The 21,515-nt window shown below is 59.9% G+C and overlaps 1 protein-coding gene across 1 annotated transcript; it reads right to left on the bottom strand.

Moving 5' to 3' along the window:
• Positions 1-173: 173 nt before the first annotated feature.
• ABCA7 (ATP binding cassette subfamily A member 7) lies at positions 174-20,086 on the bottom strand. Its single transcript, XM_084884170.1, is given in 45 exon segments — positions 174-527; positions 531-554; positions 662-902; positions 1,727-1,819; positions 3,464-3,567; positions 3,677-3,811; positions 4,312-4,453; positions 4,605-4,711; positions 5,508-5,570; positions 5,651-5,973; positions 6,354-6,477; positions 6,565-6,709; positions 7,006-7,121; positions 7,254-7,524; positions 7,795-7,964; positions 8,051-8,228; positions 8,361-8,393; positions 8,594-8,785; positions 9,020-9,118; positions 9,197-9,321; positions 9,511-9,665; positions 10,007-10,067; positions 10,266-10,468; positions 10,801-10,873; positions 10,964-11,148; positions 12,649-12,786; positions 13,012-13,151; positions 13,251-13,382; positions 13,673-13,844; positions 14,062-14,172; positions 14,423-14,624; positions 14,716-14,937; positions 15,072-15,294; positions 15,652-15,828; positions 16,900-17,117; positions 17,280-17,447; positions 17,667-17,783; positions 17,986-18,125; positions 18,198-18,402; positions 18,625-18,696; positions 19,033-19,109; positions 19,228-19,361; positions 19,449-19,590; positions 19,765-19,858; positions 19,943-20,086. Coding segments are annotated over 45 exon segments (6,438 nt in total). The 5' UTR covers positions 20,009-20,086; the 3' UTR covers positions 174-401.
• Between the last annotated feature and the right edge of the window lie 1,429 nt (positions 20,087-21,515).

The following is a 21,515-nucleotide window of genomic DNA, read 5'->3' as shown; positions in this document are numbered from 1 at the left end:
ACCGGTCCTGGCTCTTGTCGATGTTTCTAACCCTCTATCCCTCTCTCTTCCTCTCTGTAAAAAATCAATAAATTTATTTTTTTTAAAAATCACACACACAAAAAAAACACCCACTTCCCAGGCCCACCAGAGGCCTTCCCCTCTGGGGTCCAGGCGCTGGAGCTGGTTCTCATCTGTGCCTGAGCTGCATGTGTCCACGGACCTATGCACGCACACACTCAAGCTGGATCCCGGTGAGTGCCACCTGTAGACACCCATGCCGCCCAACGCACAGACTGCGCGCACAGTCTCGCGGGAGAGCTTCTCTTTATTTCCTCCGGACAGGCCCTCCGGGAGCCAGCTCCGGCCTCTGTCCTGCCTCTGTCCCCCGGGCCTCCCCCAGCCCCACGGCGGAGGGCGGCTCACAGCACCATCTCCTTCATGCCGGATCTATCCACGAACCGGGCGATGGGTCTGGGGGCCTGGGGGCCTAACCCAGGGTCCACGCCCCGTCCTGCTTCCTGGTGATCCTCCTCGGCCTCCTGCTTCTAGCTCTCGGAGAAGTACAGGAACACCTAGCAGGCGGGCAGCCCAGGGAACCAGAGGGGAAGTCAGCTTGAGAGCCGGTCCCAGCCCCATTGCCTCAGCGCCCCCTCCCGCCCCGCTCGGGCGCTCTGGGCACCTCCTCCAAGGTGGTGGGGTTCACGGAGAAGTCCTGCACGCCCTGCCTCGCCCCGTGTGCGGCCAGCTCTCCAAAGACACGCGCCAGGGTGCAGGGCCCGCCCGGCGGCAGCAGGAAGCGCAGGCGACCGCCGTAAGCCTCCCACTGCACGGCCCCTGGGAGCGCGGCCGCCACGAAGGCCGCCACCCGATCGGTCCTCCGCAGGGGCACGCGCAGCGTCAGCATGTGGCCAGTCCCGAACCTGGTGGCGAAGGGGGTGGTGGAGAAAGTGAAGTTGGGGTGGTATGGTGAAGGGGTGGTGGTGAAGGGGGTGGTGGTGAGGGGGTGGTGGTGAGGGAGGTGGTGAAGGGGGTGGTGAAGGGGGTGGTGGTGAAGGGGGTGGTGGAGGGGGTGGTGGTGAGGGGGGTGGTGAGGGGGGTGGTGAGGGGGGTGGTGAGGGGTGGTGGAGGGGGGGTGGTGAAGGGGTGGTGAGGGGGTGGTGGTGAAGGGGGTGGTGGTGAAGGGGGTGGTGGTGAGGGGGTGATGAAGGGGGTGGCGGTGAGGGGGGTGGTGGGAGGTCATGGGGGATGGGGGTTGTGAAGAGGAGTTGTGGGGATTGGGGGAGGGTGATGACAAACACACCTATGCACGCACAACCCCCCCATCCCCCCTCCTCTCTTCTGGCCCCACCCTCAATGCTAGGCTCCTCTTGACCCCCACCCAGCACACATGACCCCACCCCTGCTCCTCTGTGTCCTTTCACCAGTTAACTGACACACGTCCAAAACGGAACCCCCCCCCCCCCATAAACACTGTGGCGTACAAAGGGTTAAAATGCTCATCCCTGCCTATCCCTTCCTCTCCCAGGGCCCCGCCTCCACCTGACTCCCCTGCTCACCTCACCCTGCTCAACCTCCACCCATGGCCCCCCTTACCCACAGACTCCGGCCCTCCAGGCTATGCCCTCCATCTCCCCTGGCCGGTCCATGGTCCTCACCTCCTCACCTCCTCACCACTGGAGCCCAGCCAGCCCTGAGCTGAGCCTCTTCCAGCCCCAACACCAGCCCTTGAGGCTGACCGGCTCACCTGTCCTTGAGGTGCTGCGGGCTCCCCAGGCAGTGGAACCGCCCGTTCACCATGATGGCCAGGCGCGAACAGGCCGCCTCACAGTCCTCCATGCTGTCAGGACCAAGTGCCGTGAGCGGCGGGGCCCAGACCCCCTACCCTCCAGGCCCGGGCCACGGCCCTGCTCTGAACGGGTGCGGCCGGCCCAGACCCCCTACCCTCCAGGCCCGGGCCACGGCCCTGCTCTGAACGGGTGCGGCCGGCCCAGACCCCCTACCTCCAGGCCCGGACCACGGCCCTGCTCTGAACGGGTGCGGCGGGCCCAGACCCCCTACCTCCAGGCCCGGGCCACGGCCCTGCTCTGAACGGGTGCGGCCGGCCCAGACCCCCTACCCTCCAGGCCCGGGCCACGGCCCTGCTCTGAACGGGTGCGGCGGGCCCAGACCCCCTACCTCCAGGCCCGGGCCACGGCCCTGCTCTGAACGGGTGCGGCCGGCCCAGACCCCCTACCTCCAGGCCCGGGCCACGGCCCTGCTCTGAACGGGTGCGGCCGGCCCAGACCCCCTACCTCCAGGCCCGGACCACGGCCCTGCTCTGAACGGGTGCGGCCGGCCCAGACCCCCTACCCTCCAGGCCCGGGCCACGGCCCTGCTCTGAACGGGTGCGGCCGGCCCAGACCCCCTACCTCCAGGCCCGGACCACGGCCCTGCTCTGAACGGGTGCGGCGGGCCCAGACCCCCTACCTCCAGGCCCGGGCCACGGCCCTGCTCTGAACGGGTGCGGCCGGCCCAGACCCCCTACCCTCCAGGCCCGGGCCACGGCCCTGCTCTGAACGGGTGCGGCGGGCCCAGACCCCCTACCTCCAGGCCCGGGCCACGGCCCTGCTCTGAACGGGTGCGGCCGGCCCAGACCCCCTACCTCCAGGCCCGGGCCACGGCCCTGCTCTGAACGGGTGCGGCCGGCCCAGACCCCCTACCTCCAGGCCCGGACCACGGCCCTGCTCTGAACGGGTGCGGCCGGCCCAGACCCCCTACCTCCAGGCCCGGACCACGGCCCTGCTCTGAACGGGTGCGGCGGGCCCAGACCCCCTACCTCCAGGCCCGGACCACGGCCCTGCTCTGAACGGGTGCGGCGGGCCCAGACCCCCTACCTCCAGGCCCGGGCCACGGCCCTGCTCTGAACGGGTGCGGCCGGCCCAGACCCCCTACCTCCAGGCCCGGACCACGGCCCTGCTCTGAACGGGTGCGGCCGGCCCAGACCCCCTACCCTCCAGGCCCGGACCACGGCCCTGCTCTGAACGGGTGCGGCGGGCCCAGACCCCCTACCTCCAGGCCCGGACCACGGCCCTGCTCTGAACGGGTGCGGCGGGCCCAGACCCCCTACCTCCAGGCCCGGGCCACGGCCCTGCTCTGAACGGGTGCGGCCGGCCCAGACCCCCTACCTCCAGGCCCGGGCCACGGCCCTGCTCTGAACGGGTGCGGCGGGCCCAGACCCCCTACCTCCAGGCCCGGGCCACGGCCCTGCTCTGAACGGGTGCGGCCGGCCCAGGCCACTCGGCTCCCGGGTTTGCCCCGTGTGCTCACCCCGCGCCTCGCATCCTCCCCCGGGGTCAGGACCACCCATCCCCATATCCCTGAGCTCTGATGACAGCCCCTCTCTCCGGAGCCTGGATGGGGGTGGGTGTGAAGGCGGGGAGCGGTGGGGCTGGGGGAGGGTGACTGGACACCTTGACCCTCAGCCGGACTCAGCAGGGCCCACCTGTGCGAGGTGAGCATCATGGAGCGGCCCCTCCGCACCACAGCCAGGAGGCTGTTCCAGAGGACGCGCCTCGCACCCGGGTCCATGATGGTGGTCGGCTCGTCCTGGGAGGGGCAGGGGGAAGACTCAGTGAGACTGGCCCTGCCCTGCCCGGCCCCACCCTCACCCAGGCCCAGCGCGCGCGTGCACACACACACACACACACACACACACCAGAAGGATCACTGTCGGATCTCCCACCAGTGCCACCGCTGTCGCCAGTTTCCTCTTGTTGCCGGCGCTGTAGGTGCCCACGGGCTGGTCGGCATAGGGCTGGAGGCCCAGGTTTGCCAGGCTCCAGCTCACTGTCTGTGGGCAGGCGGGGGAGGGGAAAGTGTGAATGTGGGAGGGCCAGAGTAAGCAGGGAAGACCAGTTAGCACAGAGGGCCAGAGTTAGCATGGGGGGGGGGGGGCGGCAGAGTAATTGTGGGGACCAGAGTCAGAGGGTAATTGTGGCGGACCAGAGTCAGAAGGGGTCAGAGTGAATGTGGAAGGACCAGAGTAAGTGTGGAGACCCAGGTGAGCAGGGGGGACAGAGTGAGCCAGGAGGGCTAAAGTGAACTGGGCGGAGGGGGGGGTGGTAGAATGAACAGGGGGCCAGAATGAGGGTGGGGTCAAAGTTAACAGGAGGATCAGCGTGAGCAAGGTAACCAGAGTGAGTGGGGACCAATATAAGGAGGGACCAGAGTGAGGGGGGGGCGGGGGGCGGGCAGAGTTAATGTGGGTGAGGGAGCCGGAGTGGTGGGTCAGTGGGAGCCAGGGGTGGGCGGGGATCCCGAGGTCCGGGTAGGATAAGGGGCAGCGGTCACCTGGACAATGTTGGCCTTGGGGACACCACGCAGGCGTGCAAACAGCTCCAGGTGCTCCCGGCCTGTCAGCAGCTCAAACACGGCATCCGACTGAGGGCAGTAGCCCGTGCGAGAGAACGCGGCGGCCGGCTTCCGAGTCACGCTGAGGACAGAGGACAGGGGCTCCGGGAACTGGTAGCCCCGGGCACGCTGGGCAAACACAGGGCTCTCATTCACTCTGTTAGGGACGACCGTGTCTCCGGGCCCCCGTCCATGTTTGGGGGTGCAGGCTCCCTGCCTGTCCCGCCCCTTACCTGTGGCCCACCAGCGTGACCTCGCCCCAGCTGGGCAGTATGTCCCCGGTCACCAAGCGGAATGTGGAGGTCTTCCCTGCTCCGTTCACGCCCAGCAGCCCAAAGCACTGCAATGACACCACAGAGGGCGCTCGACAGGCCGCGTTTCCCGGCGTCCCAGCACTTCTGATTCCGGGGGATTTCTACGTTTCTGTGTGTTGGGCTGTGAGCAAGGGGAGCTCCTGGGTGTGGGGAGGCAGAGGCCTTCGCTTAGCAAACGATGGTCGTTGGCACATGGGCTGTGTTTAATCAGTCCCGGCGTGTGCAGGCATCCTTCAGCAATGGCTCCACACACAGAGGGGCACGAGATTTCCAAATATTTCCTGCCACATGGGGAGTGCTCGGGCTGGGTGCACAGTCAGCCCAAGGCGGAGAGGTCGGCTAGCACACAGTAATCACTTCATAAAGGTTACTGGCACATGTGTGGACACCCACTGGGTGCTCAGTAATGAATATGCTTGTCCTCAGTAGGGGCGTACTAATACCTTACTGCACACAGGAGGGTTCAATAAATGTAAGCAGCAAGTAGGTGCCTAATGAGAGTTTGTTGGCTCAAAATAGGAGATCAAGTGTTGAGCTTTATTCAATAAAGGGCAGCGGGACCCAGCCAATGTGGCTCAGTGGTTGAGCAGCGACTATCAAACAGGAGGTCACAGTTTGATTCCCGGTCGGGGCACATGTCCAGGTTTCGGGCTCAATCCTCAGTATGCAGGAGGCAGCCAATCAATGATTCTCTCTCATCACTGATGTCTTTTTTCTCTCTCTTCCTCTCTGAAATCAATCAATCAATCAATCAAGGGCAGAGGGTGCACAGTAGGGCAATCTCTCACTGCGCCTGAACCAGGACCTCTCTTCTGGACTCACTTCTCCAGGGGGGATCCCCAAGCATAGATGGTCGACAGCCGGTACCTTCTGCCTGGGATACACCTGGGAGAAGTGCAGGACTCTGAGAAATGTGAGTGGGCCAATGGAAGCCCCCTGCCCCCCACCCAGCACTCTGCACCTACCTTGGTTAGGTCCTGCAGCACCAACACGTCCCCCCGGGTGGCCCCTCCAACCACCCGCTGGCGCTCATGAGCCACATCCTCATCCTCCTTTCCCAGTGGAAACAGGGGTCTCAGCGGGGGTCTAGGAACAGAGATATCAATGGGCCCAAAGCTGGACCCCAGCCCCTGCCACCCTTCCCTGGTCCCCACTGACTGTGGCAAGAAGCAGTTGCGGTGCTGCAGCAAAAGTGTAAAGAGGAGGAAGAGGGATCCCTGTATCGCCATGGCCTCGAGGTAATCGCCAACCACCTCCCAGGGCAGGGGTAACAGGAACCACCTGTCTCCTGTGGGAAGAGGAAGAAGAGCCTGGGTCCTTGGAGGGGCTTGGTTTCTGAGCCCCCTGTCATCTAAGTCACCTTAAGTTCTTAAGGGATCAAAAACTGGTTAGGCCACTCAACTGGGGTCTAAGTGTTATAGAAAACAATGATATCACCACCTCCCTTATTTACTTATTTATTTTTCACCTCCATTATTTAGGGCTTTTGACTTCTGAGATATAACCCAAGATGGAATTAGTTTTTATGGCTTTTTTCCTGAATCTCTAAGTTGAGCCAAACTTGGGGCCACCTCAGCCCTCCGGTTCTCTTTCTGGGGTCTGCTGTTTGTCCCTACCCTGTATAACTGATTCTTGGCTGGCACACCCCACCTGGAGGAAAGTTCTCACCTAAGCGCTTTAAGGCATCAGCCATGGCCTGATTCCTCACCATATCGATGAGCCCCCTACCCAAGCAGAAGTGGGGGAAGATAAGGAAAACCTGTTTCAGGATCCGGCTCACTTTCTGCAGTTCCTGCTCAGGAGCAGGAAGGAGGAGGTAGGTCAGGGGCCAAGGCCCCAGCCCCATCCCAGCCTGAGGCCCAGCCTTGCAGAGTCCCACCTGATCAGAGAAGAGCTCAAGCACAACGGTGGCCATGCTGCCATTGATGCCAATAAATAGGTTGATGCAGGTGAGCACCACGTAGGCAGTGCTGGGCACGGAGAAGAAGAAGGAGGCTGCGTACATGAGTGGTATGATTGACCAGCTGCAGGGGAGCAACAGGAGTTGCCTGGTAACCACACAGATGGGGGCTGAGTAGCCCTGAGAGGAATACATATCTTCCCTCCCATAGTCTGCACTGTAGAACCATATTAATATGAGTTGGGACAAGATGAGCTTTTAAGGCCACTCTACGCCCCACTGAATTGGATCTCACTTGGAATTACCTCAAACCCCATATTCTTTCTTCTCCTTGGGAGCTACTGCAGAGTCCCATTTCCCTCAACGGTATTGGGGACGGGGGTGTGGTAAGAACAGGCCCTGAGGGTATGGGAACCTCACCCATATAGTAGTAGCAACAGCAGGAAGGAAGGCAGGTTGGCAGGGGCCACATATGCTTTCCGCTGAAAGGCCAGAAATATGAGCGCCACCATGCATGCTGGCACCAAGTAGTTACACTGCATAGGAGATGGCAGTTACCCCATCATTGTGCAAGGTTGGGAGCTGCCATCCTTAGCCCTGTAACCCTCCCTAACCTCTCTGCATTCTAGGTATTAGGACATGAAGTCCCACAATCCCCGAAACTTCACCCCAGCCATCCTGGACAAGTCCCTGCCCAGAAAGGGCCAGAGGGGCAATGGAGCAAAAAGCTGGGCCCCCACCCCTCTGGGGAGTCCCCGCACCATGTCCCAGAAAAAGTTGCCAAGCCAGTAAAGAATGGAGGACAGGCCCCCCATGAACTGCAGGTGTTTGGCTCCGGTGACACGCTCCTCAATGAGGACAAGAATGAAGCTGGCCGGGATGAAGGACATGGCGAAGACCACGCAGATGGAGATGAACACGTCCACCGAGGAGGCCATCCTGGGGGCAGGGGCACATGAGCTGCTCAGGGCAGAGCTGCATTCCACTGATGGAATCAAGATCCACAGGGCTGGTTCAAGCCATTTTGGGATGAGGGCGCCTGGGTCATTTGGCAGGGAGAGGTTTTACAAATCTCCAATAAGATAAAGGTTTATGGGATGAGTACACATGGGCCACTGGGGGAGACGTGAGCCTCCCCCAACCCCTTCCATCACCCAAAATAACAGGGAAACTGAGGTGGGACAGAATATGCAGGGCAGAAAGACTCACAGGGTGGCCTTCAATAGCTGCTCCTTCGTGAGGTTCAGGGGGTGGTTGAGTGTGGTGATACTGTGAGCATGGCGGCTGTGGCCTGGTGGCAGGCGGGCATGTAGGAGTGCATTGTAGGCTCGGTTGACAAAGGCCACCATGGCATGCCAGCCCTTGTTGTTGAACCAGATCTAAGATGGGGTCAGGGCCAAGGGGTAAGGGTGACAAAGTGAGCCCTTACCCCACTCGCTACCTGTCCACTATCCCCAGTTCCCACCTTGAGGCTCTCCTGAGCATCCAGGTCATGAGTCCATGTTAGGATGTGGTTCAGGGTGTGGTCGAGGACCCCACCAGGTTGGGGGTTCAGCAGCACACGCAGCTCCTCCAGTGAGCGCCTCATCTCATGCCCTGAGGGTAGGCCCACATCTAGGGCCCCCAAAGAGAAGCCCCCATACCTATGGGACAGTGGGGGGCAGGGAGAGGCAGGGAGGGGCAGCTGAGGGCCGGGAAGAACGGGATAGGAGAGCCCACGCGTGGAACGACAGAGGGATGTAGGAAGGAAACCCGAGGCAGAGGCCCCTCCTCACCTGACCTCATTCATCCCTTTCTTAGTCTTCAGGCTGAGAGACAGACAGAAAAAGAGAGATGTGAGTGAGACAGTGCGAGGTGCTGGAGGGTCTGGTGAGACAGCGAAAAGGGGGTTGGGCATGGAGGGCACTCAAGCCCAGGCATCCACCCTGACCTCCCTGTGGACCAGATCACCTCCTTGGTCTGAGGACCCACACAACAGCCAGGGACCCCAAGTCCTGCTGCTGCTCACCCCTGGCGCACTAGGCGAGGGTAGGTCTTGACCAGAAAGTCAGACAGGTTCCGGCCTGTCAGATTCTGCACAATTTCGCCCGAGTCACTCAGTGCCTGGGGTGGTGGGAGGCCACCAGCTGCAGCTGGGCAGTCAGGAAGCAGGCGGCGGGCGCCAGGCTGGCTGCACTGGCAGGCAGGGGACGGGAACTCCCTGTGGACAGAGGAGGTCAGGGTTAAGACCTTCTCCACTTCTGGGGGAACCTCAGGCTCTGAGAACCAGCAGACAGTGGGCTGCATACACTTGGGGGGGCTGCGGGACAGGGCAGAGCTGTGGGCATGCAGCTTCCAGGGGGCCGGCATGTGCAGGCTCCCAAGTCCCACTGGCTAGAGCCCAGATAGGGAAGCCAAGGCTAGAAAAGAGCGAGGTCCAGGCTGAGGAACTCACCTTTCGGAGCTGTTACGCAGGAAGGGGTTCTCCAATCCTGCCTCCGCCAGCAGCGCCTCCAGCAGGCGGGCCCCCGCGGCATCCACGGGAGCATCCTCACTGTTGGGGGTGTGGGGTCAGGGCTGTGTCCATGGGTCCCGGGTCCTCCACCACCAGCTCCCTCTTCTCTGCACCAACCTGAAGAAGGATACGTGGGCACCGTACATGCTGGGACTGAGCTGCAGAGCTGGGTAGATCTGGGAAGGCGGCACGATGAGGCTGACCATCAAAGCCAGGGCCACAAACAGGGCAGGCAGCAGGATCTGAAGGACCAGCCATTAGCTGCTCTCCCCACCTACCCTCCAGTCTCGCCACACCTTTCCCTGCTCCCTCTCTACAACCATCTGTGGCTCCCCAGTGCTCTCAATAAAAGTGTGCCGAGTAGGGGATATACCTGGGGTTAGGCAGTTGGATTAGGCAGAGTGTCCTCCCTAGTGTCCATCCCCCTTCACCTGTGAGAACAGACCACAGCGGCTACGGTAGGTAAGCCAAAAACGCTTGAGAAGCAGGGCTCGGAGCTTCTGGCAGATCAGTCTACAGCCCCATACCCGGTCCACGATGTCTGGCCCAGAGACCTGCAGGGCCGGTGTCTGTGGGGCAGAGCCAGCTGTGGGGGATGGGAGGGTCAGTGTTCATGCTATGGGGACTGGGAGAGACCATGGTGCCACAGGGTCAGGGTGGGGCAACTCACCCAGGTCCCCATCCCCCAGGGCTGACTCCTCTGGCAGAACCCTGCGCCCCTGGGTCACCTTTGGCCGAGTAATGCCTACTTAGGGGTGTTGTCTGTGGCAGCCATTTGTGGGACCACCAAGGGACAAGGTCAAGGGGGCTCAGATGAAGGGGTTCAGGAGTCAGAGACAGAGGTCAGGGTTATGCCTCAGCCAGGAATCAGGACTGGGGATAAAGTGAGGTCCATCTCTGGACCAGTGTTAGGGGTCCAGGACAGACCTGCAGCCGCACCCTCTGGGTCTGTGTCCACAGCACAGTCTTCTACCGCCTTCAGGAAGACCTGGGGAGACAGAATAGGGGGCTCAAAGCCTGAAGACCCACAGGAGGGAGCCAGGGACTCAAGACCCTCCCATCCTCAGTTTCTCCAAGAGACTCCAAGTCTCCAGGCTCCCACCAGCCCCCGCCTCCTCCACGGAGTGCTTGCTGTAGATAAGCAGACTCGTCCTCACTCCCGGCAGACCTCCCCCAGCAACCACACCTCCTGGAGGCTGGTGTCCGAGATCCTGTAGTCAGCCAGCCCCAGCTCCCCCAGCCGCTGGTCCAGCTCATGGAAGAGTTTGGCGAAGCTGCCATCCAGGGCACCCTCATAGGGCAGCACCAGCACCAGCTCATGCGATAGGTCCTCGACCACCTGTGCCCCGGGCACCTGGTGCTGCACCACTGCCAGCAGGTGGGGTGTACCTGGGGGCAGGGGGGCGTATCAGGGGCCCTGGCAAGGTGGGCAGCCCTGGCTCCTGCCTCACCCCTCTCAACCCAGCCTCCCTGGGGAAGGGACTTGGGTGACTCACAAGGGCCTGAGCCTGTGGACAGAGGAGGTCAGGGTTAGGCACCTGAGGGCAGGATTCCATCTGGGATCAGAGCTGGGGTTCACCCAAGGACAGAGGTCAGAGGTAGGTTTCCGGGCTCAGCCCAGGGTCAGGGGTCCAGTCTGGGGTCATAAAGCCCTGTTGCCCTGAACCAAGCCACTGCCACCCACTGGCCCCGCCCTCTGGTTCCCCTACCCCAGCCCTCACCAGCCCTGCTGCCACGGCTGCCCAGTTCACTCTCCTGACTGGCGTCCATGCTGTCCTTCAAGCCAGTGTCACCCTGCAGGCAGAGGGGCACCAATTGTCATGGCCTTTGGGTCCGGATAGAGCCATCAGGGGTTGGGGGTCTAAGGTCAGCCCCAGCCCTTACCTTTGTGCTGGTGGCCAGGGGCTGGGGACACTTTGCCAGCCTCAGGTAGTAGCCAGATCCCAAGTGTCGGCGCAGGAAGAGTGGGGAGCCACAGCAGCACAGGCGGCCACCTGCCACCACGACTATCCGGTCTCCCAAAAGCTCTGCCTCATCCAGGTGGTGGGTAGAAAAGATCAGCGTGCGACCTGGGCATAGGAATCCAACACACATGTATCATCAGGTCATCCGGTCTTTGTCTGTGTTGTAGCCTCTGATAAGAATTGCCTGCCCCGTATGGCAAACTCCTCCTCTCTCAAAACCCCATCCCTGCCCACCAGCATGGCTCAGTGGTTGAGCGTCGACCTGTGAACCAGGAGATCACAGTTCAATTCCCCGTCAGGGTACATGCCCGGTTGTGGGCTCGATCCCCAATGTGGGGCATGTAGAAGGCAGCCGATCAACGATTCTCTCTCATCACTGATGTTTCTCTCTCTCTCTCTCTCTCCCTCTCTCTCTCTCTCTCCCTCTTCCTTTCTCTCTCTAAAAGCATTAATAAAAACATTTAAAAACTAAACAAATAAACAAAAAAAAATTCATCCCTAACACTTCCTCCTGAGAAGCCTTTTCTCCTTGTCGGAAACCATATATATATGTAGGGAATCGATAATATATATATTATTGATTTCAGAGAAGAAGGGAGAGGGAGAGAGAGATTGAAACATCAATGAAGAGAATCATTGATCAGTTGCCTGTACACTCCTACTGGGGATCAAGCCCACAACCCAGACATTTGCCCTTAACTAGAATTGAACCTAGCAGCCAGGACTTTTGTGGGAATTTTAAAAAGCCTTTATTTGAGCCACACTGAGGAGATATGCCAGGGAGCTTGCCAGGGAACAAGAACTCAAATGTTCCTCTCCTGTTTTTTTTGTTTTTGTTTTTTTTTTTTTCGTTGTTGTTGTTTTTAATATATTTTATTGATTTTTTTTTTTTTTTTTTTTTTTTTTTTTTACAGAGAGGAAGAGAGAGGGATAGAGAGTTAGAAACATCAATGAGAGAGAATCATCGATGAGCTGCCTCTTGCACACCCCCTACTGGGGATGTGCCCACAACCAAGGTACAAGCCCTTGACCAGAATTGAACCTGGGACCTTTCAGTCCGCAGGCCGACGCTCTATCCATTAAGCCAAACCGGTTTCGGCCTCTCCTGTTTTTTAGGAGAGCTGGTTTGCCAGTCGGCAAAGCCTTTCAAGATATCTGGTTAAAACTTCACACCCTTGCCCTGGCTGGTTTGGCTCAGTGGATAGAGTGTTGACCTGCAGACTGAAAGGTTCTGCGTTCAATTCTGGTCAAGGGCACATGCCCAGGTTGCGGGCTCAATCCCCAGTAAGGGGGTGGGGGGGTATGCAGGAGGCAGCTGATCAGTGACTCTCTAATCACTGATGCTTCTATCTCTCTCCCTCTCCTTTCCTCTCTGGGGTCAATAAAAATATATTAACAAACAAGAACACTTTGCACCTTTACTTGTCGCTAGGGCAGACAATAAAGAAAAATGCCACCAAAAAAAACAAACACAAACATACACACACACACACCATAAAACAAAACAAAACAGACCACTTCAGGCAGCAACCCACAGAGAAAAACCAGAAACCTTTGGCCCCTCAAACAGAACCCAGGAGAACCTGTGCTGCCCCCAACGTTTACCTCCCCGGTATTTGAGCAGCAGCTCCCAAATGTTGCGACGGGAAGCAGGGTCCAGACCAGCTGTGGGCTTATCCAGGATGACGACTTGGGAGCCACCCACAAAAGCAATGGCCACTGAGAGCTTTCGTTGCATGTCTCCTGGGCAGGGATAAGGGCCTGGATTTCAGCATGAAACACCCCCATCTTGAACAGGACTGCCTCCCCTTTCCATGTCCCTTTCCCCACTCACCTTGACCTCAGCACCTGCTTATTCCGGGTGCCCCAGGTCTCCTCTGGCTTCCCAGTACCTTGGGTAAAGTCCCAGCCCCCTCTCCAGCCTCATCGCCACCCACCTGACCAGGTTCCTCCCCAGGCCGGGCTCACCGGAGAGGTGGCGGGTCTGTGCGTGCCGCTTGGGGACAAGCCCTACGTCCTGCAGCAGATGGTTCTGCTCTGGGCCCATGGCAGCCGAGCTCAGACCCTTCAACCGACCGTAGAACCAGATGTGCTCTTCCACAGTCAGCCTGTGGCCACGGGCAAAAACAGTGGCCACCATAGCAGGCAGGGCCTTCGAGAACACCCAGCCCCTCCCTCCGTTACACCCCAGGCCTCTCAGGACTCACAGGTCAAACAGCACATTGTACTGAAGGCAGACGCCCAGGTGGGGCCGGATGGCTGCCATTCTGGTCTGAACGTTATGGCCCAGGACATAGGCGGAGCCACCAGTGGGTGGGAAGAGGCCACTCAGGATGGACCTGGGGGTGCGGGGGTCTCAGAGAATCTGTTCCTTCAAAAGTGGAAACTGAGGCCCCCAAAGAAGGGGCACCAGCATCTATGGAGCACCTATGGCATGCCCAGACCAAGGTGGAGTTCTATATCTAGAGCACTGAACTGAGGATCAAAGGAAATGCTTGTCACCTGCCCGTCATGCACCCAAGGTGACCTGGGGTCACCCTCCCGATGCAGAAAGGGGAGCCTTCTGGCCCCAGATGCCTTTCCCGTTAATCAGATATGCAAACAGGCCCGGGCGTGGTGTGGCACTCACAGCGTGGTGGTCTTGCCAGCACCGTTGCGGCCCAGGAAGGCGGTGATTTGGTTCTGGTAGAAGTCCAGGCTGAGCCCGCTGAGGGCCGGCCTTGGGTTGCCAGGAAAGCGCTTTTCTAGGCCCCGAATGGAGACCCCTGGAATCAGGCCGGACGGAGCCTCTTCTACCAGCTCTGGGGAGAGAGGGCAGTCAGCGGGGGCGGGAGCCTGGGCAGCCAGCCATTAGGGCCCGTCTGTGTAGTCAGGGACCGCTCAGGCTCCAGCTTATGGAGTTAGGGAAGCCCCCGGGGATGTGGGGAGCTGAGATGCCCAGAGACTGGGATCTGATTGGGTTTTGGAGGGGCTTTGGGGTCCTACTGGGGAAGCAGCTGTGAAGGCTTGTTTCCTAACCCTTTGGGTCCTGCCAGGTTGGGGGCAGGTCAGAACTCTTGAGGGGTCTAGGCCCAAACCAGTAGCTCCTCCGAAAGGGAAAGTACCATGGTTCCGGGATCCCATACTGGCCTGGGGGGAGCGGTGCTCAGTTATCCTTTGAGCCTCCTTCCCCGGGAGTATTCCTGGCATTCGGGGAGGGAGGTGACTAGGAGACCCCACCCTCCTTCCCCAGGCTGTCCTCCAGATGCAGCCACCTGTGTGCATGTGTCAGGAAGCCCCACCCTCACACCTTGGAGGTCCCATCCCGAGCAGACCCGGCCCTCAGCCCAGCCTCCCTGGAACAAGTGTGCGGTCAGGAGTTCCTACTCATAGAGTCCACCTGGGCACACAGCCTCCAGGTACCAAGCGGTGAGACCATAGAGCAGGGCATCCAGCAGCAGAAGGCTGGAGACCTGGGCCAGGCTGAAGACATCGGGCGCGGGCCCGGTGTCTATGTTGTGCCACTGTGCGCCCTCGCCCTGCTTCTCCATCAGCACCAGGCTCTCACAGCCAAAGCCAAAGGCCACGGGCGACAGGATGCTCTGCAGGGGGGGGGGGGGGGGAGAGGAGGCAGGTGGGTCAGAGGGTGAATGCAGCCGCCATCCTGCGCCTCCCCCCGGGCCCGGCTCTCACCACGGCCACGCGGCCGCCCTCGGGCAGCTGGTCCCTCCAGGCCACGCACAGCACGTAGGGCAGGTAGAGCATGAAGTACACGAGGCCCCCCCAGGCGGCTGCCAGGTTGGCCTGGGAGAAGAAGACGCTCAGCAAGTAGCTCTGGACCACCGTGGCCACAGCGAAGGCCGCCAAGAACAAGAAGAGCACGACTGGGTGGCTATAGGGGAGGATGTCCCCAAGCTGCAGGACACAGGGGGCTCCGATGAGACCCGGATTTGCCCAGGGGCACGCACCCGCACGAGGCTCCTCCTGCCTGTTACCCTCCTCTGCGAGCACACCCCCACGCTGCAGCCAGGAAGACATGGCGCCCCCACCTTGAGCACCACCACGAGCAGGGCAGTGTTTAAAAGGAAGGAACAAAGGCAGCTGAGGAACCAGCCCAGCCACAGCGCAGCACCGCTGAGTCCCATGGCGCGCATGGTGTAGCGCAGCCGCGTCTCCTTCTCCCGCACCAGGGCCTTCACTGTCAGGGACACGGAGTAGATCCAGGCCAGGGTCAGGAAGAATGGCAGCCACCAGCTCAGCACACGCAGGAACCTGGGGCGGCAGGGGTGGAGGCTGGAGACCCTGTGCAGCCCCCATCTGACACTATGGTTCCCATCCCACCATCCTAAGGCACAGGCAGCTATGGACATTTGTCCTCTTATCCTTGGACCCTTCATTCAGCCTAAGGGTCCGAGCTGTCAGCACAGGCCACATTCTCTCTGTGCCAGGGGACCCCAGACCCTTAGAGGTCCCTGTTCTTCCTCTACAGGTGTCTGGGGGTGGCCCACCTAAGCCAGCTATTCACAGCCTTGACTTCATGAATGTTCCAAATGGAGACCAGCTTCCCCCCCCCCCCCCCCTGAGACCTGGTAACTGCAGCTGGGGAAGGAGTGGGGAGGGAGCACCCACCCATCATCCACATAGCACGGATAGGGCATCTGCTGCAGGTAGAGGTTGGCACGGGGTGCACTGCCACTGAGCACACGCATTGCTGCATGCTCCAGCAGGTCCTGCAGGTACACGAAGCCACCCAACACATAGCGCATATCTGTCAGGGGGTCAGCGGCCGGGCCCGAGTCCCAGAACCTGCAGCAAGGAGCACAGCAATTGGCTGTAGGGACTGGCTGGAAACACCACCCTCCACCCCGTGCCCATTTTACCAATTTCGTTCTGTCCACACCCACAGGCTCAACTACAGCCTGGCCAGGCCTGCTACCCAACTGCCCCACACCCACTCCATTTACCACAGAAGCCAACGCATTGAGCCCACCCACCAACCCCTTCAGCAGGCCCATTACACAACCTAGGTCCCGCCCACCATGGACCCCAATTGGTCTAAGGCCGTGGTTGGCAAACTAGCTCTTTGGCCCCTTGAGTGTGGCTCTTCCACAAAATACCTCGGCCTGGGCGAGTCTATTTTGAAGAAGTGGTGTTAGAAGAAGTTTAAGTTTAAAAAATTTGGCTCTCAAAAGAAATTTCAGCCGAAACCAGTTTGGTTCAGTGGATAGAGTGTCGGCTTGTGGACTGAAAGATCCCAGGTTCGATTCCGGTCAAGGACATGTACCTTGGTTGTGGACACATCCCCGGGGGGGGGGGGGGGGGGGGGGGCGGGGGTGTGCAGGAGGCAGCTGATCCATGTTTCTCTCATCGATGTTTCTAATTCTCTATCCCTCTTCCTTCCTCTCTGTAAAAAATCAATAAAATATATTTTAAAAAAGAAAGAAAAAGAAATTTCAATCATTGCACTGTTGATATTTGGCTCTGTTGACTAATGAGTTTGCCGACCATGGGTCTAAGGAATCAATCAGACTCTGCCTGCCTGGTCTCTAATGGGGGGTGGGGACGGGGGGTGGGGACGGGGGGTGGGGACGGGGGGGGGATGGGGGGTGGGGACGGGGGGGGGATGGGGGGTGGGGACGGGGGTGGGGATGGGGGGTGGGGACGGGGTGGGGATGGGGGGTGGGGATGGGGGGTGGGGATGGGGGGTGGGGATGGGGGGTGGGGATGGGGGTGGGGATGGGGGATGGGGATGGGGGGTGGGGATGGGGGGTGGGGACGGGGGTGGGGATGGGGGGTGGGGGACAGACAATGGGAGGAATGCCCTGGCCTCATCCATCGCGATCTTGGTCCCACCCCCACGCGTGGCCACACTCCCACCTGTCCCTGATCTTATTGGTTGTGACGACACTGTTAATGTCCATGCGGATCTTGATGTGCATGTGGCCCGGGCCAGGGAGCTGCTCTCCGTCCGGGGAATCCTGGGGGCCCAGGAAGACCACGCCTGCCCAGAAGCGGTGCTCGGCAAGCAGCTCCAGAGCCCGCTCCACCAGGGCCTCCTCCGAGGGTGCTGCCTCCAGCTTGTCCAGGGTCACACACTGAGAGGGTACACGGCCTGGGTCAGAGGGCCCTGGTCCCGTCCTGGGCCTCGGGGCTGAGCTGAGCTTTTCCCCACGGCAGGGCCCACCCCTCCAGCAGCTCCCCTATAGGACAGGCTAGTTCTCCCCTCAAAAGAGTTTTCCAAGTGGATAGCCCCTCACCTCCATAACACGGCCCACTGTGCCCATCAGAAGCTCCACATCTGCATAAGTTTCCTGCCAGCTATAGCCACCGCTAGAGGGATCCAGAAAGGCTTGAAGAGCATCCACCTGGTGCAGGCCTCGGGGTCCTGGCTGCCTCTTTCCTTTGTTCTGAATTTGCAGGAGCCTCTGGGGAACGGCAGGGGGACGTGGGGTCTGCCTGGGGCACTCCCTGTCTTGTTACCCTTCTTCCCATCGTGGAGCCTGTCCTCAGCATGGAGGTCACATTTTGCACCTCCTCGCCCTTGCCCAGGAGGCCCTGACCTGCCCTTTGCCCTAATCCTCAGCAGAGGCTGATAAGACTGGGGAGGCTGTAGATCAATCCGCCACCCTCCACTGTGGGCCCACCTGCAGCATGGCTATATTTGCACTGTCATTCATAAACCCGAAGAGCTGGGGTCCTAGCACCTTCCACACCTCCTGGAGATCCTTCAACATAGTCAGCTCCTCGAAGGTCCGGTTCACCTGGGGGAGGCAGGAGCCCAGATCAATGCCATGCTCACCATTCACGACCCAGCTTCTAACAGAGGATCCTCGCCTACTTTCTCCTCCACTTTGCTCCATCCTGTGCCTTTGAGGACTGGCACATGCCTCCCAGGGCCTTCTCTCAGGCCTGGCCCTCATCCCCCGAGCTGAGGGAGGGACCGGGGGCCCCTCCCACCCTAACCTGTGCCATGAGCTGCCGAGTGAAGGGCGTGTCCGGTGCAAACAGCAGTTTCCCCAGGACCAGTGGCTTCAGGTGCCTCCAGAGCCGGTGGGACAGCGGGTGCATGTTCAGGGTCCCCATCAGCTCAGCACAGGCAGGGCCTGGTCAGAGGTGCCGTGAGGCCATGCTCCCACACCACTTCCCAAACTGGGAAACCAAGGTCAATCACTCACTCAGGCCAGGGTTGGGTAGGGCTGGCTCCTGCATCACCGACTCCTTCAGGTCACTGGCCTCATACCTGTTGAGGGAGGGCTCCCTAGAGAGTCTAGGTCCCTTGTCACCACAGAGGGATTCCAGCACTACTTCCAGGGAGCCACCTGTCTGCCGAGGTCTCCGCAATATTCCCCGAAGCTCTGCCAGGCTGGGCAGCGCCAGGATCTGGAGAGAGGTCGCCAGAGGGTGCTGTCAGTCCTCCCTCCTGCACAGTCCCACTGCCAACCCTTAACTAGGGCAGGGCACCCCACCAGGAGCACCTTCTCCCCCTCTTTCTGGCCAAAAATCTTACCCGAGGTGAGTACCCAGGACTACCCTGTCACCTCCCCTTCTGGCAGCCTGCCCCTCCAGTTTCCTCTATGGGGTGGGGCATGAGGGGCCTCTTACTTGCCGGACCAGGTCCTCTGCTCCTTTCACAAAGCTGCCCACTGACTCTTGGGTTTGGCCCGGCAGAGACCTCTGGGAAGAAAGATAACAGGGTGACAACGACCTTGTGTGAGGTCTCACTAGAGGGCACTTTGCCAGGCAGTTTACACTATGGGTACAGACCCCATTTTATTAAAGGGGAAACTGAGACTCCAAGAAGCACTTGGACTTGCTCAAGGTCTCAAAGCCTAGGGTCCACCACCATGCCAGACACGGCCTGTCCAGGCTCCAGGGACAGCCCAGACAAAAGTCAGGAGGCTGGAATCAACTGTCCTGGGAGGGAGTCATCTGGCCCAGAATGGGGCAGGGCCAGGACTTCCTAAGAGCAGGGTCTCAGAGTCGGCCACATTTCACCCAGCCCCACCTCACCCCTCGCAGCAGTGTTCCCAGCAGCTCCGTAGCCAGGGATGGTCTCTCCTGCAGCTGATCACTTGACAGAGACCGGACTGTAGGAGGCACACAGGAAGCACAGGCTTAGGCAATGGTTAGCCTGAAACATCACGCCTCCACCTGCGCCCATTTCAGAGCCAGGCAGGGCGAGTCTCCGAGCTCAGCACCACCTACCAGAAGACCCTGGCCGCCCATTCGCTCTCAGTGCAGTCCTTAACTTGGGCATCTGCTTCCCCAGGCTGGCCAGCCTCCTGTAGGCCGTGGGGCTCCCCAGGAAAGAACGGATATCTGCCAGGGACCGGGAGACCCTGGAGACACAGAGAGGGCGGGAAGCAGGGGCTCAGTGGGCATCTCGGCACCCACCAGCGGCCTCCACACCCGCAGCGCTTGCTCACAGGGAATCTTTAAAGTTGTCGAAGATGCCTGGCTCCTCACTGGGCAGGTGCCGCGGGAAGCAGGTGTTGTTCAGGTTGCAGATGAGACCCTGGAGCCAGGGCAAGGTGCCTGCAGAGGGCAGCGGCTTGCCGGGGAAGTGGCCTGCGGGAATGCCAGGTGTTGCCAGGTGTTAAGGGCCTTGTCAGAGTCCTCACCCTGATCCCACTCAGCCATTTATTGGGTGCCGGGTCTGTGCTCTCTGGGGCCCCTGTGCATAGAGGGACTCCCTTGCCCCCACCCCCCATCAAAGCACCTGGACCCTTTGAGGGGGCTTACATTCATGCTGCTCCAATGGGGGTTGGAAAGAGCGAATGGCCGCCAGGATTAAGAAGAAAAAGAGAGGCCACAACAACTCCACCAGGAACTGGATCTGGGGTAGACAGAACAAGGACAGTGGGGAACAGTGGGGAGCGCCTGGGCCGTGCCCAGCCTCTCCTAAACACCCGGGCATTACCGGCTGTCTCTGGCGATACAGGAAATTCTTCCAAAGCAGCAGCCTCAACTGTGTACAGAAGGCCATGGTGGAGATAGACAGGAGGCAGGACCGAGGGGTCAGACTGAAGATATGCTGTGCAGCTGCAGGCAACTCCCTGTCCCTCTCAGAACTTCATTTCTCTATTCCATTGTGCAGGATTTCTGGACATCTGCCCAGAGCTAGGCAAACAGTACGCGCTTCTTAAAGTGTTTACTCCCTGAAGGGGACCAATGGGAGCCCTGCCTGAGGTCATCCTTACATCTGATTGGTTGCCAGGGCTGTCACTCCCTTAGCAGCTGGTGAGGAAAAGCTATCAACTAATTATTGGGAGCGGGGCCTCAGCCTAGGTAACTCTTTCATCTCCAGGGTTTACCTGGAGTCCACTTGAGGGCCTCCAGATCCTGGCCTACAACCTTATCCTGGACCATAGGAGGGACCCCCCACGCTCTTCCCGGATGATGATAGCAAAGTATTTACTGTGAACATTTTACACGCCTGGCTGGAAGAGGGGGCAATTCAGGAGCCCAGAGATAGGCATTATCCAGCTGGAGGCCGGACCTCAGCTCCCCCTACCCCTCATGTATTATTTATCGCTCAGAAGACCCCCTCTCCCCAAGATCTAGAAAATGGGTTAGGAGAAGGGACAGTGATGGAGGCTTCTGGAACCAGTGATCCTGACCCCATCTCTTGCTTGGAATTGTCCAGCATTGGCCTACTTCATTCCTGTACAGATTGGGAAACTGAGGTCACCAGGGGAACAGGGAGTTGCCACAGCTCACATACAAAGGGCTGCAGGTGTACCTCCGACCCCACTCTAGAACTCTCCTTTACATAAAGTGGGATCTGGGAGAGCGGCCTGTTTCTCCCTTGGTAAAACTAGGAGGCCGGCTTGGAGGGGTTCTAACGAGGAAAGGGGCTGCAGGTGTAAAAATTAGTGGCCACCCATTGGCTCCTCGCCCTTGGCCACGGCTGTCGCTATGGTTACCCCTTGGCTGGAGCCACGGTGCCGCCCTCCGTCTCCCCACTCTTCCTGCCTTTCGGTGCGCGACAAGCTATCGCGCGGTATTGCGTGGCGCTTCCCTCCATCCCATCCCGTCAGCATTTGGGGGCACAATAAATTGTTTAAACCTTAAAAAAAAATTTAAAAAAAAAATTAGTGGCCAGCCCTGACCGTTTGGCTCAGTGGATAGAGCGTCGGCCTGCGGACTGAAGGGTCCGGTCAAGGGCAGTCCCCGGTGGGGGGTGTGCAGGAGGCATCTGATGGATTTTTCTCTCTATCCCTCTCCCCTCCTCTCTATAAAAATTCAACAAAATATATTTTTTAAAAATGGCCAATTCTGCCGTCCCCCACAATACTCACCCGCAGGAAGCAAAGGTGAGTGAGAGTCTGGACTCGGCCCGCACCCCCTAGTTCCCAGGGAACCTGCCTTCGTACACCCAGCCCCACACCCGCACCTCTTGGGGCTTTCCTCTCTCGGGGACCCTGTCACGGCCCCAGCCCCCAGCGTTCGCCCCCTTTGCTCTGCCCAACAGCAGACGTGAAAGCGCGGCC

The sequence above is a fragment of the Pipistrellus hanaki genome (assembly GCF_964339955.1).
Source record: "Pipistrellus hanaki genome assembly, chromosome: 5".
In the NCBI taxonomy this organism is placed as follows: Eukaryota; Metazoa; Chordata; class Mammalia; order Chiroptera; family Vespertilionidae; genus Pipistrellus; species Pipistrellus hanaki.
This window is presented reverse-complemented; position numbering and strand designations above follow the sequence as displayed.